We start from the raw sequence: 26,021 nt of genomic DNA, 5'->3' as shown, positions 1-26,021 counted from the left end.
CAACCTCCAGCATATCGCATAATGTGCATAAGCGTCTCTCCCTAGGTAGACGCTCTGCCCTGCCGCTCTCTATATGAAGTCTATGTGAAGAGACCCGAAACTGCCCAATAGAGATCCTCAATGAGTGGGGTAAGTGGATCTGCATGTACCCTGGTGGATCAATGAAACCCTCATCTGTGATATGTAAGCAATGATCTCTGTAGGAGCTAAGCTTCACTAGGAGTTCGCTCAGTGCCAATCAGGTCCGGAATGTGTGTAGCTATAAGAGATCCTCACGGATCACCTGGTTGGCATCGTGTGACATGAGGGGGGAGAAAGGAGCATCCAAACTGTACTGGAAGGGAGGGAGTCTATCCGTGTGGAGTCCCAACCTCTCAAACCATCTCTCTGTGCATGCATACCAGCATCTCTGGTCACCTCCTGCTCAGAGTGTCATAGAGGAAGACAATGCCAACCATGGTAGCCTCCTACGTCTGGAAGGATAATCCCCATACTCTCTAACTCGGTACAGATATGTGATAACCTGAAATGTAGCATCTAGCTGTAGTGGATATGACCCAAACTCAGCCTGTATGATCTGGTGAGAACTAATGGCTTACTGCGAATCATCCGTGATAGCATGAGCACCTGTAGTCGCTCCACCCGTGCCCATCCCGTGGTCTGTGGATCCTGGAAGTGTGAGCGGAAGCACTGCCTCTCTAGTCTGGCCAATGATGCATATCCTCTGCCCAAGCGTGCTTGCATCGCAAGTCTCATAGTGAAGATGGGCCCGGCGACGACAACCCCTAGATATGTATATGATGAAACTATCTCAACAGGTGACCCATCAAACGTGAACTGCTCCTAGTGCATGACGGCTGATCTTCACGAAGAATGCCAAAAAATCATGATTGTTGCCAGCCATTGCAAATAGGACAAGTCAAAAATGCACTGACAAAGTGACCCAAAAGATAGCCTCAAGGCTTGCAACTGCAGGAAAATAGGACTTGCTGTCCAAATCTGGAAAAGCCCCAAATTAAGTTGTAATTTGCAAATGTGATCAAATGGCCTGCAATTTATTGCCGAATTCACTGCAAATCTGAAAGTATAGTGCAATCTGCGTGCAATTGACCCAAAAGCCCCAATTTGTAGAGCAAAACTTAGCCAAAAATAGGGCAAATTCAGGAAAAGCCCCAAATTGTTTGCAAATCTGCAATCTACCTGCAAAATCGTAGCCCAAATGCAAAAGCCCCAAATGTCACCAAAAAATTGCAGATCTACTGCAATGTCTGCTCTGGAATGTACAGAATGTACGGAATGGTACGGCCGGTACAAAACTGTTCGGCCGGTACGGAATGTACAGATGCCGAATTACAAAACTGTGTGGACATCGAGGTACGAAAATCCGTGCGACTATACGGTACAAAGATTCGTGCGGCTGTACGGACAGTACGGACAAAATCGTGCGAACAATTTCTAACGCACGGTACGAAAAATCCATACGACTGTACAGACGAGCTGACGCGTTGTACGGAAATCCGTATGCCTGTACTGACAGTACTGAATCGTACGGACAGTAGGTCACGTCGGAGCTGTGCGGGACGTCTAATAGCTGAAGCTTGACGATGGAGCTTAAGTGCAGGAGCTGGAGCTGGAAGCAGGAAGGTAGGAGTAGGGAACACGTCCAGGAAGGAAGTGCTCTAATACCACTGTAGGCTCACGGAAGCAAAAGGATGCAAAGAGTGAAGCAAGGAGTGGAAGCCGTCACATCAACTAGAAGAATGAAAATGAAAGTACAAAGTACTATAAAAGAGAACCCTAGGACCTAGTGTCCTAGTGGTACCACTCATATTGCACTAAAAGTACTAGGTGACCTAAGTGCCAATAACTAAAGCTACATGGCACATACCAGGGCCCAGAGGGCATCAATACGACCGGGAGAAGATGGCCTACAAAACTATTACCAAGACCACAAGAACTCTACCTTATATACACCATGGTTCATTTCCAGTGCATATGAATCTCCTTGGTACTTCTTTGGCATCTTACAAACTGCAGCAACCATATGTATGCTAACACAAATTCGATTTACACGTAATAAAATAGGCATATGAACTCCAAACCTGTATATAACAATAAAGAAGAGAAACACGTAGAACCCAAGTTTAATCAAACGATACTTTTTCTCCTTGCCAAGAAGGTTAAAAATTTCGGTCACATCCACCAAATGTTGCCTCTTCATGTACCTGCCAAAAAAAGCATTGCATTATAAGCTCTTCATCAACGTTTTTATGCACATTTTGATAGTAAAAATGCATCTTAATCTCATCAAACTATCGAGATTCGAAAGAAGAACATTCAAAACTCAAGAGGTTGCAAGCATATAGCTGCTGTAGCACTATCAAGCTGCAAGAATTTATTGTTTTCAGAAATCTTCTAGACAAAGCCACAAAACAGATGTACAATACAAGCATTCCACTCGTAAGGTTTGCAATCTGTCTTATTTTTTGTCTCTCCCTGAATTACGATTGCATGTTAAGTCAGGCCAAAAACTGTATGTGTCTCAGCCATTAATGCACTCACTTATTCTTATAGAACCGAAATTGTCTCACTGAGTCCCCATGGTAATTTTGGGTTAGGACTACTAGAAGTTCAAAAAGAGTAATAGGTAGACCTTAGTCATAGGCTAGGACATCCATGATGTTATGTCCTAAACAAGGTCAGAGATTTTTAAGGGGCCATTGATGTTGCAAGCCCCCACATACATCCACCTTAGTGAAGGGGATGTTGCCACATGGCACCATTCTATTGGTCTATCTTGTGTGGGCCCTATCACATGGTCAAACACACAATCCCTCATCATCTCAATCAAACTAGGGCAGCCAATCACATGCAAGTATTGATCTAGTGCATGTGTTTGGTGCATTCTAATTGGTACAATGTGTCATTGTGCCACATAGGATGGGGCTGAAGCTTCTGTGCAATTGGGAAGCTAGTCAAGAAGCTTCACCCTCCTCACCTCCTCAGTTGGTGTACCTTATTTGGGGTTCATTGCGCATTTGCAATTCAAGTGCTGCATTTTCAGTTGTACGCTTTCATTCTAGCCCATGTTGGTATTTCAGTTTGCAAAAGTTCACGTGTGGATCTATTCTACTAGTGTGTGGAGGGCACTTCAGTCTTGCAGGCCACCCGTTTCTTGTTTTCTTTCGTAATACCAGAGCCATCCTTGGAAGACCTATGAACACGCACGCCCTATGAAAGCACCAAGAAGAGGCAGGTATTAGGTCATTGCCCAAAGGACTTGGTTCTTCACCAACGCTATCTCTACCAATGAGAGACTAGCCAAGTGTCCCCAAGTTGTAAATACTCCAAGTCAATGTTCCAGTTGACCATTTATTTATTCATGATTAAAGAGTCTTTCATTTATTTGATTATGTTCAAAAAGTTATCTTTTATTGGTCAAAGTATTGACTATGGTCAAAGATACTTAGCTCCGGTTAAGTAAAATCCTAACCCCGATTAGGAAGACTTGGCTTAGGCCAAGAGGGTTAACTACAATTAACCAAGAAACCACAACGCCAACTTCGGTCAATGAGACTTGGCCTTAAGCCAAGAGGGTTAACTTCAGTTAGCCAAGATGTGCCAACTTTGGTTGGAGAGACTTGGCCATAATTAAGGCGCTTCCATTGTCGGTCAAGCCCCTTAATTATGATCAAGAGGGTTGACCTCAATTGACCAGATAAATTGTTTTATGTTACACATGATTGCTTGGTGGGGACGCCCATAGTGACCAGGATTAGTCCACAGATTATTATTTGCATACAGACCTAGAGGGATTGAAGACCCGCGCAATATGGAGTTTAGCAAGCAACCAGGAGATCACCCGCGTGACCAAGTGCTTCGAAGACTCCAGAGTGGCCCTTAGGTGGCATGTAATTAGGAAAGTAGATTAGAATTTGACACTTGGCATGTTGCCAAAGAAATGAGCTATAGCTCCTTTGTAATTAAAAAAATCACATATGTTTTTAAATCTCAACTATTGGGCAGAAGCTTGTAACCAGACTTTCTCTAAAGTAATAAAAACCTTCGGGGGGGTCCAGCCCGACTGTTGTCCTAGGCAACATCTTCTATGGTGGCAACTATTAAGGGAGAAAGACTACAAGAATAATACAGAGTAAGCGTGGAAGGAATTTGAATTGCTCGTTGTATTTATGTAAGCATGTGACGGTCGACACCAGACTGAGAGCATGAGAACGCGGAAGGTATATATGCACGGCCAGGTTGCAATTCGACGCCGCAAGGAAACCCATCCAAAAAAAGGGGCAATTTGTCGTGTGACGCCATGTTAATGCGTAAATTCTTGACACTAACCTATGGCTGCGTCCTTGAGTATTGCACATGAAGCCATCCTATGTCAGCTCGATACGTAACCGAAAACCAACGTAAAGGCTAGCAAGATTCTGTGAGCACGTGAGAATTGGCATATGGTATTCGGCAGCAGCTGACGAAAGGCCTTGAGATGAATCACATGGGCGAATGCAGCCGGTCAGATGGACGGTTTCGTACCTTCAGCCATGCACCTCCCATGATAAGATTGAAGACGTGCAACAACGTCCGCCCCTTTCATGCACGTGTAGACTTTTGAGGCAGTGCAAGGTCTTGAATCACGTGGGAAGTAATGGAAATCTTGTAAGGTTCTTTGTGCCCATCGTGTTGCGACGTTGTGCGTGTTTTATCTGACATGGCAACCAAGCATGTGCAAATAACGGTGATGCTGACTAGGCGCATGCGTTAGGCACTGACGTTGACAAAGCTGATGTGGCAGATCTGCCATATACACGTGGCAGAGCAGGAAGATGCTGATGTGACAGACACGTCAGCCCTGGTGACATGGCACTGACACGTGGCAAAGCTAACATGGCAAGTTGCTGTTGATGTGGCAGTTAACACAGGTGGCAAACATGTAGTTAATTTCAACCCTGGTCCAGTTAACCCTGATTAGAGGCCCAGTTACAGACCAACTAGTCTGCACACCAGAGAAAGTCAGTCTCATTAGTCTAACCAGAGAGTTAGCCAGCCTGTTACTTGGGGGTGGGGGGGAAAAGAAAGTTGCAGAGACAATTCTGGCCTGCCAGTTTTCATCTATCTATCAGTCAATTCCTGTCAGAAAACAGTAGACAACACAGAAAATCAAAGATTTGTGCACAAAGAAAGGGAGTTGAATGCCTTTGAGCAGAGAAAAGTGAATTCAGATGCATTTTGAGTGTCATCTGCAGTAACTAGAAAAGGGGCAACACAACAGTTGATGCTCAAGCAACCTTGTGGTTTATGCCTTGAGGTGACAACCAGTAACTGACACAAGCTTGTGAATGCAATTCACCTCTTGTTGAGGTATTTTCACTTTGAAAAAGCAGTTTGAGTGCATTGGTTACATACACCTTGTGTGAGAGTTTGCAAAATTTCAAGTTAAGTTTGCAAAGATGACTTCACAGCAGGATGTCATGCCCTCCCATGAGAAGAGTCAGCTCTTGTGTGGCTTGGTCATTCTTGGCAGTGTGCAGTCAAAGACTGAAGCAACTTACTGACATTTACTGGCACATCTTGTTGAAGCTCAAAGGGATCCATTGTTTCGCAGGCTCATAAATCCGCATGCATAGGAAGAGCAGCAGATAGTTTCTTCTGGAGCAACCCAGAAGGTGACAGCCAAAAAGAAATCCCTGAATACAGTTCCTTCAGATGATACATCTAGGATGAATAAGAAGCCCCGTTACGAGGACAGCAAGAAGAGAAAGAGAGGTAGTCAAGAAGGGAGTTCTCATTCCAGGAAGAAGAAGGGCAGACATGATCATTGTAAGAAATCCTAGATTTACTATATTTAGAAATGTGCTAAGGAACAGAAAGGAGACTGAAATAGCAGAGAACAAGGAATAATTGTATTGCTTGAATGTCTGTAGGGTATCTGTTGTGTGTCATCCATACAATTGGGCCTCTCTTATATAGAGAGTGAAGAGTCACACATGAAAAGGTGTGTACTCCAAAGTGTGTGTGCATGAAGAGGTGTGTACCCCTTGTGAAGGGTGTGACCCTTGATGAGAGGGTACATTACAATAGGAATGTCTCTTCAATAGAATGTCTCTTGTGAAGGGTTGTGCCTCATAGGAAGTGTCCCGTCGAAAGGGCAAGGGTTGTGCCTCATAGGAAGTGTCCCGTCAAAAGGGCATACCCTTCCACAAGTGTCCATTCATCAAACCATCCATAAGTCTAGAAATAGAGAAAGGAATACGTCACAGATCGTGACATCCCCTCCCACTCAAAATAAGACCCTGGTGGAGATAATGAACTGATGTAGAAAATATCACTGTAAATTCTGAAAATACTGCTGTAAAATGTCACGGTACTGCTGTAAGTCTTCATCAGATTGCCAAGTAGCGTCGGAGTCGTCCAGATCTCGAGCGTTCATGACTAGCTGAGTGAAGATATACTTTAGAGAGTGATGGTCTGTCTTGACCACCGAGTCGGCTCCCATGAGAACTGGGGTTGAAGGAGAGTCCCTAGAACCAATTAGCTCAATAAGTTTTCCCTGGTGGACAAACTGGATAGTATGGCTGCGAAAACTGATTGATGGATCATAGTCGTAGAGCCACTGTTGTCCGAGTATGACATCGTACCGAGAAAGAGGCATGATGTCGAAGTTCAACTTGTCCGTATAATGTTGGATGCGAAAAGACAAGTTTTTGATCCGGGTGTTGCACAAGAAAGTAGTTCCATTTGCGAGTTCAATCTGATAGTCCATGAGACTAGGACTGGTGGTCAACCGAAGTTTGTCGACCATAGAACTAGCTAGGAAGTTATGAGAGCAGCCACTGTCAATGAGGATAGTGACCGTTGTTCCACGAATCGATCCTTGAACACAAAGTACTTGAGTGGCCAGGGAAGGTTCGGGGTTACTGGCAAGGCTCAAGTGGATGGTATTTGCCATTCGAACAGCTTTGCCTTTCTTGTCTTGTGCTAGGGTAGCATCTTCTCTTTGGGAAGTGCTAGGTTCCATATTGGAATTTTGCTTTGGTCGCTTGGGACAATCGAACCATCTATGGTCGCCTGTACAGATGGTACAAAGTCCTTTTGTGCTGGAGTTGTTCTTCTTGTCAGTGGCCGCACCTTTATGTTGGGGATGTCGATAATGACTTTGTGAAGAAGAAGAGGCGCGATCCTTGGAGGAGTGCTTCTGTTGGAATCTAGCATATGATTTCTAAGTCTTCTGGGGATCTTGAGACTGTCGCTGACCTTGATTACCGGAGTTTTTTCGAAACCTAGTGTTATCTTGAGGGCGAGCACCTTTGGCCATAGTAGAGTTCTGTGTGCGATTAGCACTCTGCTTCCCTGTGTTTTGGAAATCTGTAATGCGCTCTACGTAAGCAATAGCGCCAGCTGTGATGGTGATGTTTGCTTTAAGGACATCAATGCGTAACGAGGGATTTAGGCCTGAGATGAAAGCATGAAGGCGATCATCCTCAGTTAAACCATCAATCTCCAGCACCAATGTGGTGAACTGAGAGATGTAGGAAGACAGAGAGCCCGTTTGCTCCAACTGTCGGAGTTTTGAACGTGCTTGGAAGTCCGCATTGGCAGGTATGAACTGCTTACGGAGCACGTGTTCAAAACGTTCCCATGTTAACACACTTTTGCCGTCCTTTAAGCATCTTTGCCACCATAGAAAAGCTGTAACCTTGAGGAGGGAGGCTGCCAAGGCGATCTTTTTGCCTTCAGTGAGGTCAACAGTATCAAAATACATGCGCATTTTTGCAAGCCATTGGTCAACTATTCGGCGATTGCGTTGACCAATGTAGGCTTCCGGAAGTTTGATGTCAATTCTTTTAGTTTTGGAAGCTTGAAGTAAACGGTAGAGGACACGTAGTTCAGTGTTTTCTACCTCTGGTGGGAATGAATCCGCATAGTCGTCTGGTTGCGTCACGTCATCCTCTGTATGTGTGATACTGCGAGAATCTTGAAGTTGTTGAACTTTCTGGACCAAGTCGGAGATGCTATCCTGAAGCTGGGAAATTTGAAGTTGCAGTAGTGTTTCGCCTTGTATGTTGACTTCAGGGTTCTTTTTTGGACTTGAGTCTTTGATCTCTGGAGAGGCTTCACGCGAGCGTTGCGACATATCGGAGATCCCTGTGAGAAAAGCGCGAACTTGCGCTCTAGTTTGTACCATTCCAAGAAGAAGATTTGGGCTGCTCCCAAAGGTTGCTCATAGTGGAGGGGGCAGGCGAGGCAGGATGGAACCACCCGTGGAAATCTGGTAAAGGAGGTCCTGTCTGAGGTAACACTGGTGATGCCGAAAGTGGTGTTACTGCTCGTGAGAGGACAGGAGTAGGTTGCAGAGTCCACGGATCTGAGAAGGGATAAGGAGCTGCTGTGGGAAATGGAGGATATCCAGGAGAAGGAGTGCCTTCGGAGTGTAAATACTGTCTTGGGGAAGGTACAACCTGTATAGGAGGATATCTGGGAGCTGAAGGAGGTGGAGAGTACCCTGGAGATGCCGAAGGTGAGGGGTAAAATTCTCTCCAAAGATGGACAGGAAACTCTTGAGAAATATCGGGTTCTGGGTATCTTCGTGTCTTGTGGAACACAACCTGGACTGTGCTGAGGAAGTAATGTAACTGAGGTGCCTCACGCAGAAGGTATAGGATGTGGTCCAAATCACTAGGAGGGCACATGACACAGAAGACCCAAGATGCAAAAGCTCCGAAATGGGCTGGTTGTTCAATCTAAACACAATATTGTGTGGTAGATGATGCCTGAGGTGTCCTTGAAATGCCGGGTGAATTACCAAGGGTTTCCATGCTTTAAGGGAGCGTCTTTCATTTGCTGTAATTTGAAAATGACAAGAGAATCCTTAAAAGCAGAATGGAAAGACTCCACCTGGCAATGATTTAATCTGCCAAATTGTTGCGTAGAGGATCACAGATCGGGGCCTGGTATTTAACAGGCTGTCTTCATCGCGATAGGAGGCTGAAACTCCTGCTGATCTGGCAGGAAAATGTAGCGAACCAAGGAGAGCAGGCTATCAATGGCACAATAGGCTGCAAGTACCCGATTCTGGATCGCAATAGGGGCTGGCCCACAAGGCTGCTGCTGTCATGGGAGACTGGCGAAACAGAAAAGGGGCAGGCGAGGCTGTCACTGGCGAAAATCTGGTTGCAGGCTGTTTTGCAACCGAAGGGCTGGCTGGTGCTGTGCTCACGTTGCAGGCTGGAAAGGAACAGGGCTGCAAAACCAGCGGGGCTGCAAGGGCAAGGTAACTGGCAGCGAAAAAGGCGAGGGGCTGGCAGCGAAAATGGCACGGCTGGCAGCGAGATGGCGCGTGAAGGCTGGCAGCAAGATGGCGCGTGAAGGCTGGCAGCAAGATGGCGAGGCAAAGGCTGGCAGCGAACCTGCGCGGGCTGGCAGCGAAATGGCGAGGGCTGAGGGCAGACCCTGCGTGGGCTGACAGCGAAATGGCGAGGGCTGAGGGCAGCTCCTGCGTGGAAATCCGTACGGTGGAGGCGAGCCTGCATGCAAATCTGTACGGACATCAAAGGGTGCGCCCCTTTTTCGTTGGTGGCTGCCTAGGTTGGGTGGTTGCCCAAAAATTAAATGGTGGGTTTAATTAACCCTAGGGTAGCTAGGGTAAACCTAAGGTTTGAGGCTGGGTTTTCCATTTTAACCCCTCTAGGTACCCTTTTATAGGTGCTTGGTGCCTAAAAGGTGTGCCTATTCGAAGGGGTGTGACCCTTGGAATAGGTGCACCTTTTCATGAAGGGGTGTGTCCCTATTTTTAAAAGGGGTGTCCCTACATGAATAGGTGTGTCCTTTTGTCCACAATGGGGTGTGTCCCTTGGGTGAGGAGTCGAGACTCTTCATCAAAAGGTGTGTCCGATGGTGAAAAAGGTGTGTCCCTTGGTTTTGGGACAGCCCAAGCACCTGAAAAGACACGATTTTTGTCGTGTCCATTCACATCAACTCGTGATGTGTGGGAGATGGAGAGGCCATAGATGACTTTAGGCAGGGTTGGCGCGAAAAATTATTACGCTCATCCTCTCCATCTCTTCCATGCACAATGTGCACGGATGTCCTAGCGGAAAAGATGTATCAGATTGGCGCTAGAAGGTGGGGGGCATTTCCTACAGGCAGGAGCGAATTTTGCTCTGATACCACTGTAAGAAATCCTAGATTTACTATATTTAGAAATGTGCTGAGGAACAGAAAGGAGACTGAAATAGCAGAGAACAAGGAATAATTGTATTGCTTGAATGTCTGTAGGGTATCTGTTGTGTGTCATCCATACAATTGGGCCTCTCTTATATAGAGAGTGAAGAGTCACACATGAAAAGGTGTGTACTCCAAAGTGTGTGTGCATGAAGAGGTGTGTACCCCTTGTGAAGGGTGTGACCCTTGATGAGAGGGTACATTACAATAGGAATGTCTCTTCAATAGAATGTCTCTTGTGAAGGGTTGTGCCTCATAGGAAGTGTCCCGTCGAAAGGGCAAGGGTTGTGCCTCATAGGAAGTGTCCCGTCGAAAGGGCATACCCTTCCACAAGTGTCCATTCATCAAACCATCCATAAGTCTAGAAATAGAGAAAGGAATACATCACAGATCGTGACAATCATAGTTCTTCATGTTCTTCTTCCTCTTCTTCCAGCTCTCCTTCTTCATCCTCATCATCGTCTTCTTCTTCTGGGTCATCGAAGACTAAGCATAAGAAGAAGAAGTCATCTAAGAAAGCAAAACCTAAAGAGTTCAAAGAAGGTGGGAAGTCTGTCAAGTTTGCTATATTTAATGGCCAGTATGGCCAAACAGAAAAATCCATGCAGTTCAGTAGGCAATTTGATGCGGCTTTTGGCACGGAGAATTTTTCTTAGTCCTCCAAGCTGCGCATGGTTAGTTTGCATCTGACAACAATAGCTAGTACATGGTGGAGCGCACAAACGATGGCTGGTTTTGCTCCAAAGAAGTAGAAGGGCTTCAAGAAAGCCTTCAGAAATTTTGGGATGCATACTTGCAAATTACTCCCTTCAAGAAGGTCTCAAAGAAGACCCAGGTAAGAAAATACAGGTTTGGTCTCACTCCAAAGATACATGCTGTGGATAAGACCAAGGGCATACAAGATATCATGCATGCAGCCACTGTGTCAAGCTTAATGCACATGCAGGATCCCACCACAGTGCCTTCTCTTTTTGCTAGGACAGCAGATAAGAAAAAGTCATCCACACCTCACTTTGAGAAAAAGGTGTTTCTTAAGGCTCAAAAGAGGGAAGCCGAGGGGGAACCAAGCACCGAAAGCCTTCAAAGGTAAACCCCAATTTTCCCCTAAGCACATAGCCATTTTCCGCAAGGAGGGGAAATGTGGAAAAGAAGGGCATGTGGCTGCAAGCCGAGGGGGAATCAAGCACCAAAAGCCTTCAAAGGTAAACCCCCGTTTTCCCCTAAGCAGATAGCCATTTTCCGCAAGGAGGGGAAATGTGGAAAAGAAGGGCATGTGGCTGCCCAGTGCCCTGAGAAACCTTCGGGTTCCAAGGAGCAAAGAAAACCACCAGGACAGCAAAAGCCAATGGCATGAGGAATCCCAGATGTTTTGGGCAGAGCGACAAATCCAGAGGAAAGAGAGTTGCTGCTTTCTTGGGAAAAGATAAGAGACCAGCACGCGCTCATATTGTTTGATCCAGGGGCTACAAAAAATCTCATCTCTAAAGATTTAGCCCTGAGGCTGGAGATAAGATGGAGGAGTTGGGTAGGGCCCTTGATGCTGACCAGATGTTCTGTGGGGACCATGTGCCAATTACTCCCTTGATAGGGAAGCTCCGTCTTCATGTACATAACTATGTAGATCCCCACTTAAACATCTAGATGCGGTTTTGAGAATGCCTTGGTTCCATCGCAAGGCAGTGGAGCTAGCACTTCCTAAAAGAGTGCTTGAGTTTGTACATAGGGGCAAAGCGCAGCGTGTGGTTGCCAGGAACAAAGGGGAGAGGGAGACCACCCCCATTGTATCTAAAGTTTCAGTTGGAAAAGAAATGAAGTCTGCAGTTTTAGCGTATATGGTTTTTATAAAAGAAAGAGATGTTGAAATGCATGCTGAAATGAATGAGGCAGATAAAGATAAATTTCAGTTCCTTGTAAACTTTAAAAGATTGTTTTTCTGACACTTTGCCAGGGGAGTTACCCCTTGAGAGACCTAAAGGCTAGTGCATAGAGCTTATTATTGGCACTGAGCCACCTAATAGGCCCCCATACAAAGTTAGTGCAATGCAACAAGAAGAAATCATGGCCCAAGTGCAGGACTAGTTGTCCAAAGGGCCCAGTTCCTCTCCATTTTGTTCCTCTATACTCCTTGTATAGAAGAAAGATGGTTCCTTTCAAATGTGCGTGAACTATCATGCACTGAACAAGATGACCATCAAGAACATATTCCCAATTTCGCGCAGGGCCCAGTTCCTCTCCATTTTGTTCCCCCGTACCCTTGTACAGAAGAAAGATGGTTCCTTTCAAATGTGCGTTGACTATCGTGCACTAAAACAAGATGACCATCAAGAACATATTCCCAATTCTGCGCAAGTCAAGATACAGCCACAAGATGTGCATAAGACAGCGTTTCGCACTACTTTTGAGCTGTACGAGTATATGGCGATGCCTTTTGGGTTAACGAATGTCCCGACTACCTTTAACAAGATGATGGATTGTATCTTCTGCCCTTATAGATAGTTCACAAGTACCTTCTTCGATGACATCATTGTCTTATCAAAGTCCGAGGAAGAGCACAAGGAGCATCTTGCTACTTTTTTCCAAGAGCTGCGTAATCACCAGCCCTATGCAAACAGCAAGAAAAGTGAATTCTTTCTGGAAGAGATCCACTATTTGAGGCATATAATATCCAAGGATGGAATACGGATGGATCAGGCAAAGATCCAAGCCATCCAGGAATGGCCAGAGCTGAACACTGTGCATGAAGTCCATAGTTTCCTAGGCTTGTGTTCATACAACATAAGATTTATCGAGCATTTTGCAAATACAGCCGCTCCACTTCACGACCTAACCAAGAAAAATGCAGCTTTCAGACGGGGTAATCAACGGAACAAAGCATTCACTACACTCAAAGAGAAGCTAACCACAGAGCCAATTTTGATAGTTCCTGGTTTGTATCAGGCTTTTGATGTGGATTGTGATGCCTATGGAGTGTTGGGGCTGCATTGCACCAGAATGGTCATATAGTGGCCTACGAAAGCCGGAGACTTCGGGACGCTGAGAGATATTTGAGAATCTAAGAGAGAGAAAGTTGTTGGCTGTGATTCATGCCCTCCATACATGGAAGCATTATCTTTTGGGTGCAAACTTTACAATAAAGACTGATCACCAAAGTCAGAGATATTTCTTGACTCGGACTAAGCTCTCCGAGAAACACATGAAATGGGCAAATATGCTGTCAATGTATCATTTTCAGATTGTTCCTACCCCGGGAACTCAGAATAGAGTGGATGATGCTTTGTGTCGAAGACCCCAGCTGAACAATGTAACAATTGGCTATCATAGGGATTTGGAAGACATGAGAGAGCGATATGCCAATGCCGTAGATTTTGGTGAGATTTTGCAGCAAGTGCAAGAGGGGCAGTCCACCAGTCACTTTCCCTAAAAGATGGGTATCTAATGAAAGATGACTACTTATGCATCACCCGAGAGATGAGGCAAAAGATTTTGGAGGAATGCCATGCACCTCCATATGCTAGGCATAGAGGAATGCAGCTACCATGCGGGCTTTAGAGAGGTATTTCTATTGGCCAATGATGCGAAAAGATATACATCAGTTGGTTGCAGAATGCCTCACTTGTCAGAAGGTCAAATATGACAGGCGGAAGACACCTGGCCTACTTATGCCTCTTCCCGTGCCCCAAGCACCATGGGAAAGTATCGCAATGGACTTCATTTTTTATTTGCCAAGATCAAAATCAGGGAATGATGGGATTTGGACTATCATTGATAGATTCAGCAAGCAAGCTCATTTCATTCCAGTATGCAAAACTATAAACGCAAATCATATGGCTAAGGTTTTCATGGCACCAATCTTTAAGCACCATGGTATGCCTAAGGCCATTGTTAGTGATCAAGATCCCAGAACGACCAATCTAATCTAGAGAGCCCTTTTTCATAATATGGGGACGAATCTGAATTTTTCTTTTTCTTTCCATCCCCAGACAGATGGTCAAAGCGAAGTAGCATTGGATTTGTTGAAATACTACGTGGCTGACCCAAATTCAGACTGAGAAAAGTACCTCCCACTAGTGGAGTTCGCATATAACAATACAGTTCACAGCTCCACATGCAAAGCTTCCTTTGAGGTCATCTATGGGGAGGACCAATATGGAAGCGTGCATTTCGGAGCAGGGGGTGTTGAATCATGGGAGGCCCAATTTGTAAGTATCGATCTCAAATTATATTATTTATGTAGTTTATTAGGAGGTTGTTTCTTTATACTACCCCTCCGCAAATTGTGTCATCTCGTGGCAGGTACCCTACTCTTGTCGAGACAGCCTACCACCGCCACCATCGCAGAGGAGATACATGGAGGCAGCTGATCAATTTGTCAGAGACCTCCAAAGCTTTCAACCAGGTCCGGATAGCAATAGAAAGGTCTCAAGAAAAGCATAAGAAGACTGCAGATAAGCACAGGAGACAGTTAGATCTCAGGCAAGGGGATTGGGTGCTTTTAAAGTTTGAAAAAGCTAGGCTCCACAAGCTTAAGGGCAAAGGAAATGTGTATGCAAAGTTATCACCCATATATTATGGCCCTTTCGGGGTTACAGATGAGATTAATGAGGTTGCATACAGATTGGCATTGCGAGAGCATTGGAGGATTCACAATGCCTTTCATGTGAGTCTTCTAAAGAAATATCAGGGTCCGAAGCCTACACAAACAGTAACAGAGGATCCACCAGAAGTGGATGAGCTAGACGAAGTCCTTCATCCAGAGCAAATTGTGTACCATACTGTACACAAACGCCCCTAGGGCAAGGAAATTAACAGATGCCTTGTAAAATTCAAGAAGTATTCACAGCATTGGATGCCAAGTGGATGGATGAAGACATGTTGTCTGATCATCCACAGCTTTTGGATATTTACAAGGAAGCTTTTCAATTGAGGTCAACTGAATAGAAGCCGAGGGGATGTCACCAAGTTGTAATTACTACAATTCAAAGTTCCAATTGACCATTTATTAGGCCAAGAGGGTTAACTACGGTTAACCAAAGAACCACAGCGCTAACTTCGATCAAAGAGTGTTGACTTCGGTCAATGAGACTTGGCTTACACCAAGAGGGTTAACTTCGATTAGCCAAGATGTGCCAACTTTGGTTGGAGAGACTTGGCCATAAGGCGCTTCGACTGTCAGTCAAGCCCCTTAATTATGATCAAGAGGGTTGACCTTGGTTGACCAAAGAAATTGTTTTATGTTATGTGCACATGATTGCTTGATGGGGATGCCCACAGTGACCAGGATTAGTCCACATATTATTATTTGCATGCAAAGCGCTAACCATTAATGGGTGCCATGGTTGTGCGCTTTAGTTAATTTTTAGGTAACTAGAGGGATTGAAGACCGGCGCAATATGGAGTTTAGCGAGCAACCAGGAGATCACACGCGTGACCAAGTGCTTCGAAGACTCCAGAGTTGCCCTTAGGTGGCATGTAATTAGTAAAGTAGATTAGGTGACACTTTGCATGTTGCCCAAGAAATGAGCTATGAGCTCCTTTGTAAAGGGATTTTCACGTATGTTTTAAATCTCAACAGTCTTCAATGCCCGTGTAGGTGATCTATTCAGCACATAGTTGGCACACATCATTGCATCAAGCCAAAATTTATTGGACAAAGACTTGGCCTTAAGCATGCATCTGGCCATCTCCATTGTGGACCTGTTTTTCCTTTCAAAAACAGAATTCTGCTGAGGAGTGTAAGGAGTAGTGCATGAGTGAATAATGCCCCGTGAAGACAGAAATGCATCAAACTCCTTTGACATATACTCTCCCCCCCTATCTGTGTTGAGGGTGACAAGCTTGCATCCTGATTCATTCTCAACCTTGTCTTGGGAGGGAGTGAGAGAGAGAGAAATATGAAAAGATTGCGCCCAGCTTGAGTAGAGAACTTGCGTCGTAACACTGGGGTAATTTGCTGCTCTGCTGAAATATCCAGTCACACTTGACAACCCAAGTATCTCATCATCTGCCCCAAGGAATCCTTCCGGCACCCTTCGGCCCCTGGCAGTCCAATCCTGGTAGGCGAAATGGATCTGGTACCAACCTGGCACCCCGAAAGCCTGTCTGGTGACCCTAGAGTGGATCTGGAACAACGAAATCAGGTCTAGCAGCCCTTGAAAGCCTCTGGCAAGTGTGACTCAGCAAATCCTTCCGCTTAGAAGTTGCCTGGAAGCTCCAAAATGCTGGGAAAAGTGCGATTTTGATAGGTGCCTGGCTTGGAAGGGTCCTGGAAGAAGTGCGAATCAGATTTGGGCCTTTGGGAAGGCATGAACAGCAAGCATGCAGCAAAAACGAATTGATCTGGAGGCTCCTGACACAAAAATGAAATTCGTTTTTGAGCTTCTGGCAGCCCACCAACAGCCCACAGACTGTCCCAGTAGTCGAAAATCAGCAAAGCGATGTAATAGAATAGACCTGGAATAGACCTGGGGCAATTTCCCAGCCACTTGCCTCTCCTTGTTCTTTTGAAGCCTCAAAGCAAATTTTGACTTTTTGACCTTGTCCCACAAGCCAGTTTGCCAAACATGGCTCTTGGAGCTATTTTTAGCTAAAGGGATTTTTACCCCTATCTAACCTTCAGTCCCTTGCCTTGGCCGATGGAATTGATTGCACTGAAGTGTCCTTTGAACTGTTTTAAAAAGTTTGAGACCAGGTCAATCATCGTAAATTCCTAAAAATTAGAAATTCATGTCCCCATGACAGCAACATGCAGGTCTCTTCAGCCACTCTAAAGATCTCAAGGTGTCAGCCACTCAGTGTCGCACCACGCAGGCAATGGACATCATCTTGGACACACAATGGTGGCACCCGTGTGACGTTCGACCGAATTATCAGAACCACGGCTTGGATGTCAAGATCCCAGGCCATATGTCCAAGTTTTCTTGGCTTACAGATGTTCCACCTCGACTTTGATGTTAGTAGTTTAGAGGGCTCAAGTCAAGACCCAACAGAACATAGTACTATAGCAGGACCCTCACGACAAATCTTCCTCCATCCCTATCACCAATACGCATAGAGGAGAATCGCATTGAGCATCTTCCTGGGTCATTACCACGCAGCGAGTGTCCTTACCAGAAGTTGGCAGAAGAGCGTGGGATTCAAAACTCGCTTATCAAAATTCATGAGCCAAGTAATCAGTCCCATCAGATCAGGATCCATGAGCTAGGTATACAGATGTTGAGAACTTCTTTTCACATGTTATTTCGACCCTTCAATATCCCAAGTGGCTCTCTGCACTAGTTCTAAGTTCAAAAGGGGATGTCATGGTCATCCACAGCTCGCGGTATGCTGCCTACAGGCTGCAGCACCACCACGCTGCCAGCGTAGGTCAAAAAACAAAGTTCAAAAGTCAACGCCTTTTTGGCGACGTTGACTTTTGACAGACCTGCAACATTACTTTTGACTTTTTGTTCAACATTGGTTAGAAGTCTATATAAGACAGCCTATGCAGAGCCCTCATTCTCCATCCACTTCCAACGCAGTTTGGGCTTCAGTCCAGTAGTTCAAGCCTAAGATAATCAACAGCAGATCTGACCACCTCCTGGGCATATACAAGCCCGGTACAGTCCGGACAGTAGCCGCAGTTAGGGTTCTGCATCAGAGCAGTTTCAACACTCAGTTCGACAGTGAGAGTTTGGTCCCTCTATACAATAGCTCCATTCCTCTTTTCTTCATCCCCTCCATACAGTACTTAGTCCCTTCAATTCTTTACAGTTTTATTAAGTCATCTGGGCCAAAAATTATTTCAGTTATTATTTCCCTCTTCGGAGGCCCATTGTATTTCCTCCCTGAGGTTCTCACACAGGAGCAGGATTCAGCAGCAGAAGAGCTACAACAACCATACGAGCTATACGGTAAGCCTGTAGACACGTACAGCAAGCGCAGAGCGAGCAAGCAGAAGCAGGATGGCAGCTGCAGCAGGCAGGATCAGGTCAACAGGTGCAGTTTGCCACGTCACAGGTTTGACAGTCTGCCGCATCAGCAGGTTGGGTCCCAGTCAACGGTCTTCTTTTCACTCTTGCAAGCTGAAAAATGTTTCAACCATAAAACCCAAAAAATTGGATAAATTGCTATGCCCCCTAGCTAAATGAAGTTGCTAGTGACTCACCTATCGGTCAAGGGAGACCCTACTTGGTGAAGTCAATGGGTTAGGATGCATATTCCTAACGAAAGTGTTATATATAGAAGGTCTGGAAGGGAATGGAGCTTGTATGCTAATCCTAGCTGTAGACTGAGGCTATATATTGGCACAATAGCTTCGGTGTTTCCACTACAATTTGATCTTTTCAGCTAACTTATTACCAGCTTGACAGGAGTCTGTTGCTGCTCCCAGATGTAACAAAGGGTAAATTTACTTAAGTTTTTAGAATGGTGGGGCTTTTAAATGGCTTTGTAATTGAGTAGTGCTTTAGCAAGGGAGCCATAAGTTGCCACATGGCATCATAGGCTGGCCATCCCATAAGTAAACTTGTAATTGATGCCAAGCCCACACCTATAAAAGGGGCTCTGCTGTACTACGTACCAATTCATTCTTAATGCAATCTTGTGATCACTCAATACAGCTAAAGCTTGAATAACTCTGAGCTGAACTAGGATGTTTTCTCCTAGCCTAGGAATCTCCTTTCCTAGCCCTGTTGCTGCTGCAGCCCCTCGCTAGCTATGGATCTACACACAAGCCAGGTTCAGCTCATGCATTTCTGCAACCTAAACTCTGTACGTTCATTTGCTGGCTTTTCTACATTACTAGGCTGTGAACTAGACCAAAACTAGCAGGCTGTAGGCAAGTTTAGTTACAGTGGTATCAGAGCACTTTTTGGGAATTTCGTGGGGAAAATCATATCAGTTTGTTTTGAAACTTGGAGCACATCATCTACATACCTGCAAAAGTGCTCAGAATTGAACAAATTTTCCATTACTAGGCCAGCTTGATCTCTTGATCAGAAGCCCTAAAGTCTGGCAGTGAAATTTCTAAATTTGAACTAGGATTGGGCAGGATTCAGTGACACTGGCAGAAATCAAATTCTGCAACGATCTGGCAAATTATGGCTTCAAAAGTTGGTTTTACTGCACACGCTCAGTCGCCTCTGCCTATGGAACACCTGTACCAAGTTTGGTTTTGATCAGGTGTCATTTGCCCTGATTTCTACTTCGAAATTAGTTCCAGCCATTGCAATTTTGACTTCCAGTAGTTTTGGTTACACCAAATTCGGGGCTTCCAAGTTTTTCATGCTTATTTGGAATCATCCCAGCTGATTATACCTCTGTACCAAGTTTGGGACTGATCAGAGTTCATTTACTCCTGAAATTGCCTCGAAATCTGTTCCAGCAGGTACAATTTAGGGTTTTTCTAAGCCCACAGATCATTTAATTTGGCGCTTCAGTTCTATGCCATATATTGCTCTATGCTATTCTATATAGATCCAGTTTTGCAACTAATGGTTGGCAATTGGGATCCCAAAAACAGAAATTAAGGGAAACTGCTGTCCTGTTGCCACGTGGCAGTGTACCTGTTACCCTGGCAGTGGCACATACTGTCAAACAGTGTCTCTACTGACAGTGATCCAGCTAGAATCCTCAGGTTCCAAAGAGCTCTTCTAAGCACTGGTTATTCACTGCTCAAACAGTGTCTTTATATCAGAAGTGATTTGGGTTATCAGGATGCCTCCGAGGAGATCTGGAAAGCATCAGATGGGGAACTTTAACCCCATTCCAGAGGATTTGGTGTTGGATTCTTCAAGACTCGGCATTGGCTTCAGTGAGGGAGCCCAGGATGATGGCACTGAAGTGTGGAAATCCCTGGCAGTTGCAAACTAGAGCTAACTGGTGGTACTTCCAATGCCCAGGCATCTCAGGCCCAGGAGCAAAACACTAATGGGTATAAGGAGATGACTGTGGAGATAAAAGCTAATGTTGTAAGGATGCAGCATTCCCTTGCTACAATGAACAGGAATTTGGACCAGCTCATAAGGAGTCAGATTCATAAGGGAAAGAAGCCTATGGAGTAGGCCCTAGAGGGTGACTCAGATTCTGAAAAGACCGAAAGCATATTAGTTTGAAGAAAGAAAGCGAGGTGACCTGCCAATTTAATTAAGCCACTCTGATGCACATGTCTAGCATTAAGTACAATGCTGATTTGCAAGACTTTTAAAAACATGCAGGGCTGCATGTAAAATAGGCAAGTTGCACACATTTTCCTGACTGCCACCATTGCATACAAGTGCTGCTGCTGTATGTCTCCCTGCCATGGCAGGCTATTGAAACTCACGATAACCACTCAGCCCCTGGATGTTTCTTTCATTATTTTTTAGAGTCCTTTGATCCCTAGCCAGCAAGGTCAAAAATAGTTGAAGCTTAGCGTCTGCTGAAGGACACCATGGGCATGGTCTTCTTAGGTGCATGTTCCTGAAATACTCCCCTTGGTGTAGGAGGTAAAAAGGGGTTAATTTATCAGTTAAGGCTGCCATTTAAAAACACTATAATGGTTACCAAATGTCCTGACTCCTTCCTGCAGCATTATAAACACAATGCATTGTTTCATAACACTCAGTACCTGTGAATCTTCTGAGACATAACTGCTTGTTATATCAATCAAGCCTACCTTCCTTGCCATTAAGAAACGCCTGCACTTTAATGCACTTCACTTTCCTGAGGAAAAAGTATTTCTGTGATAGGCATGCATGACGATGTCATATGATATGCATGAGATAACAATTCACAGGGAAAAATGGAGTCTGGCATGGAATTATTTGACACCAATACTAGGAAAACAGGGTGCCACTGAAAGCCTTTTACAACCTTTTTAATGTGTCCTGATCGAAAGACTACACCATATAAACCCAGACTGTATGACATATGGTTGTTTACAATTCAGATAAGCTATACACCGTCAATAATTCTTGACAAAAAATGCACCAAATCGTTTCCTCTTTAAAGAGAGAGAAGTTTTGAAACTACGTACAAGTTCACATGGTAGTAAACCACTGGAGCATTGATTAATGCCATGAGCCAATGTCCAGTCAGCAGGAAGACTCCACAAAGACTCCCTTGTAGGATGAACTCAGGAACAACAAACTTGTTAATGGAGGAGGCAGAGTCGAATGGATTGATGTAGTCAAACTCCAAGTCTGATAAGCACATGAGCTGTCATGCAACCATACCACACACACACATTGTAAGCAATCAACTCAGCCCGGGGTGACAGGGTTAAGGTTGAGGAAAGAAAAAGGTCTGTGGGGTGAGGGGCGTGAGTGTGTGTTGGTGTGCAGGGTTCCAGTACTTTACTTTTCCAAACTGCTGTTTCCTCTTCATTTTGTACTAGTTGTAAAAATCACATCTACTTACAAATATGCATACCAACAGGAGACGATCAGCTACAAGCACAGTCCAGAAGCTCATTATCTCACACAAAATTTGCCTTGCTTCTACCCATGTGTCCCTGGTGTAGAATATGTTATGCTTTTGCTAGGACAAAACTACACACCAAAGAATCTACAACAGCTATTCAAAAAACATCCGTTTATAAATCCTAATGGAGAATATCCAATACTTGGAGAAACAAACCCCAACGTTCCCTCCAACTGTAGCCCAGGACCGGCTGCTTACTTATCTAAAAGAGCTCTGGCACTGTAGGCTGTCAGCTTTCGCAACCTAGCATGTTACTTGTAGATGGTTCACTGATGGACCCTTGTAAAGATATGGCCTTTCGATGAAATGAGGGGCAAACCTTCACAACATGATACAACCAAAATACATTATAAACCATCTCGTAATCCTTCACAAGTGGTACACAGCTCACGTACTGTTTGGGGTAGAAACCTTTCAAGTGTGGCTCTTCACCATATCTGTAAGAAAGGCTTTTATATGGAAAAACTAATCATGTTTCAAATACTTCAATACAGATTTATGTTCTTCTTTGCTATCATTACACTCTCTTTCTGCTCATTTGGGAGCTAATCTTACAGAAATATCAGACCAAACTGTTGCTCCTAACAGTAGTAAATGGCCCCCACCTTCTAGTCTCAACTTGATACTATTAGGTTACATTGCATGGAATACATGGAAAAGAAAGATTAGATAATTTGTTGACACCCCCTCACATGACTTGAGTGGGCACGATACTGATGATGCCTTTTCATGTGCTTGTGCCATGAAGGCCTTTCATTGAAAGGACATGCCCATTTGTAGAGGCACACACCCCACAAAAGACACACCATGTCAAAGGGACACTTCAATATGGTTTGCACAATGGCAGAGACACCCCGACCTGATTTGTCCAGGCCCTTTCATGTCAAAAGGTGCCACCGGCACCTTTTTAAGTGGAGGACAGAAGGGGCTGCAGACACAAGAAGCTTGATGGAGGCCTGGCCCACCCTTTCACAAAGGGCCACAAGGCACAATGCCTCTACCCCTTGGCTCCCAATACTAACCAGCTCCTCCATCTAGGCCACAATCAACTCCCTCCCTTTGCTGGTCATAACTGCGCCCCCTGACCCGATCCTTTCCTAACCTTTGACTTAGTTGGCCCACGGATGAACACTTGTTGATATAGGCATGCCCTTTCAATGAGAGACACAACCCTTCACAAGAGAGAATCTTTCATAAAAGAGGACACTTCTATTTATAGCAATACAATGTATATATTTCACAATAGGGGTCACACTCTTCGCAAGGGATACACAACTTTTGGTGCACACGTGAGGTGATCTCAGTGGGACCTCAAAACCAGCAAGAAGGAGTCTCTGCTCCCGCACAGGCGGTCCTAGTGGCCAAGCAATGGTCTCCTGACTCTTCGACTGGCGAAACGACTGGCCGACAAACAGGCAAACCAGTTGCCTGACCAGCCGACCGCTTGGACAACTGTTAGGCCCTGTGTGTCCCTTGGCTGGCCCCATAAGTGCTCCATAGCTTGGTTTCTACTCGGCAGTTGCCGTCCACATGGTTAAGTAAATCTACCCTTGGAGGCCAAACAATACCATCGGTTTATGTCGGCTCAAGTCTTGGGAGCCACTCAATAAATGAAGATTTTTGTGTACTCTCAAACGAGCTATAATAGCCAGTGGAGTGGGAAGTAATTTACCTGATAGATTAAAATCCCAAGCGCAGCTGCAACAGCAAAGAAAGAGAGTAGCCAAAGCATCAAATCCCAAGCCATATGGTAATTCTCGTTATGTCTGGCTGTGAAGAGTTGGGCGGGGGGGGGGGTCATTCAAAACCCAGAAGTGAAAGGGATCAGGAAAGAGAACTGAAGGAGGAAAATTCCATGAAGTAGATGAAATCGAGACGATGGTGGAGAGACATCAAGTAGATGGGTGCTGTTGTTGGGCTGTGGCTTTAGTTGGGCTGTGGCTTTAGACGTGAACTACGCATCAAAAGCCGGCTTCTCGTTTAATTACTGGGAACGCCAAATTTAGGTTTGGTTTGATTCAGGCTGGGGTTCACACCACCCCACGAGTTAGAGGGCGGGCTGCCATTTAATGTCAAGAACTTGGTTTAGCGGCTCAAGGGAGCTCATTTTGGTCAGTCGCTCGCGTGGGTTCAATACTCACTCAGCGCACTTCGCAGAGAATTTTCTCAATCGGTTGAGTAGTGGGCGGCCTTCGTTTGTGTCAGTGTCCTCCTATTGGACCAACTAGGACGACAGTCCTTCACTCACATTTTTGGAGGATGGCTGCTGGGGGTGTGAACCTGGCCTAAACGTCTCCATTATTAATATGCCCTTACTGCAATGGATAATGAAAGGTTTTGGGCTAAGGACATTTTTCTATCTTGTAATACATGCCTTTGCTTTTCTTGTACACCTTTGTGTCCAACTTTTGACTAGGTGTAGCCTTCCTTTTACCACCTTTGAGTTTGCTTGGCTTTAAGGATTGTAAGGTAAAAGGGCACACCCGTGCCCCCTTCTTCTTGGCTTCACATAAAACCAGTTGGTTATCATATTAAGCTGAACTTCCAAATTAAAAACTAGGAGAAATCATAATGTTTTCTAAGTTTGCCAAACACATAGATTAGACCTCTTCCATTCTCTCTAAAATTGCCTCTGCATGATTTGTTGCATGTGAGATGTGATTTCACATCGATAGTCTAGATTTTTAGCTCTATTTTATGTAGGATATTGTGGAAGCAAGTCAACCTGTCCTATGAATCCAATTAGAGACTCCTAGAACTGACATTCTTATCTATCAACTCGATCTCTGTGCTCAATCAACACTCAATGGATGTGTCACCGTGCAAACCAATTGACTTCTATTGTAGGACACTATTCGATAATCACACCAGATTTGATGACATGGTAGAGTTTGATAGTTGAGTTCAATTCAATGACTCGGTAGTCATTGCTTGATGATCAAAACTCACATGTGGGATAATCATTGTAAGACCTGCTGTTAGTGACATAGCCAATGCCCAAGCATCCAATGAGATGCTTCACCTATTCTCAAGGTAGAGCCTTAGTGAAAATTTCTGCAACATTTTCCTTTGTCGAGTGGTATTGAGCCTCAATGTGTTTCACCTAGTGTGAAACATTAGATTTTGCACAATCCTTATGCAACTATGGTCGTTGCAATAGATCTCCACCACTTCATCACTTTGGAAGACCTTCATGTCTTCCAAAATCCACTTGCATGATGCCATATATATTGATCAGTACTTCACTTCCATAAAGGACAAAGCCACTATGGATTGCATCCAGTACTAAGCCAAGAGATATCCCCCGCTCTAATGGGATCACATGTGTCCAAACCTCTGGCCCCCAATCTCAATCACAATACCATTGGACATCGATTCACTCTGATAGATGAATTGATGTCATGTGGCTTCAAATACAAACCACATGAAGGCATGCCTTCTATTGTGTCTCCCTTGGTGCAAATGCAAATTAGTGGACTAGATGGAGGATGTGACATCAATAGACTCTCGAAAAATTGTCAGCAATAAGTTGAGTCTACCAGTTGTAAGGAGGTTGTAGGTAATGGGTTGATTCTACTAGTTGAGTAACATATTTGGTATTCAACTTTGCCTTGACTTCCATTTGAGTGCTTGCCTACCTTACAATCCTCTATTTGGAATTGCTTCAATATTTCCACGTAGAATATCTTCTATGAGATGAACATGCTATTCTACTCCTACCTCAAAAAAGTAATGAAGAAGACCAAGGTTGATCATCTCAAACTCCATCTTCAACAAAGTCTTCACTTCTTCAATCTTCTCCTTATAATCCCCTATTATGAGCAAATCATCAACATACAAGATCACCATCCAATTCCTTGTCCCCCTATAATAGAGATACAAGTTTCATAGAGATACAAGTTTCCGTCTGATGGGACTTCGGATCACATAGATTATGTTAAAGTAATAGCCAATACTTCATTACCATGGCCTGTTTCAGCCCATAAAACACCTTTCAAAGTTTCCACACTTTGTCACTCTAGGTCCTGAACTTAGGTGCTGCTCCTTGAAAGCCATCAAACCATAGTTCACTATAAGCAGGCTATAAAGTTGCCTCAACCTCAATACCCATTTGGATTAGTCTCCAAGATGTTGGCGTTTCCATTCCGGGCCTAAGACTTCTTTGACAACATGTAGATCTATCTCATTTGATTAGAGTCATTGATAAACTTCATGAAGCACATGAATATAGATAAGGATCTCATGGGCAAGGGCCCATAGATGTTGGAGTAAAACAACTTGAGTGGTTTATCTCTCATAGCATTGGGAATGAAAGCCCTACAAGCTTTTTGGCTGTTGACAACTTGTGGGAG

At 44.6% G+C, this 26,021-nt stretch overlaps 1 protein-coding gene across 3 annotated transcripts in view; it reads right to left on the bottom strand.

Moving 5' to 3' along the window:
* LOC147904732 (protein cornichon homolog 1-like) overlaps positions 1-23,654 on the bottom strand; it is a 29,434-nt gene extending 5,780 nt beyond the window's left edge. Inside the window, exons 1-3 of one of the 3 annotated variants that reach the window (XR_015543292.1) lie at positions 23,342-23,647; positions 21,224-21,405; positions 2,103-2,225 (exon numbers count right to left, since the gene is read on the bottom strand). Coding sequence is in view for 2 of the 3 variants with exons in the window: in XM_087395276.1 (XP_087251402.1) it covers positions 2,103-2,225; positions 21,224-21,405; positions 23,342-23,470 (434 nt within the window). In the remaining variant the exon portion in view is untranslated. Of the gene's footprint in view, positions 1-2,102; positions 2,226-21,223; positions 21,406-23,341 lie in introns of all 3 variants that reach the window. The other 2 variants (XM_087395282.1, XM_087395276.1) reach the window with 2 other exon arrangements.
* Between the last annotated feature and the right edge of the window lie 2,367 nt (positions 23,655-26,021).

The sequence above is a fragment of the Dipteris shenzhenensis genome, chromosome 2 (assembly GCF_047967505.1).
Source record: "Dipteris shenzhenensis isolate YYH24624 ecotype China chromosome 2, Dip_SZ_1.0, whole genome shotgun sequence".
Taxonomy (NCBI): Eukaryota; Viridiplantae; Streptophyta; class Polypodiopsida; order Gleicheniales; family Dipteridaceae; genus Dipteris; species Dipteris shenzhenensis.
This window is presented reverse-complemented; position numbering and strand designations above follow the sequence as displayed.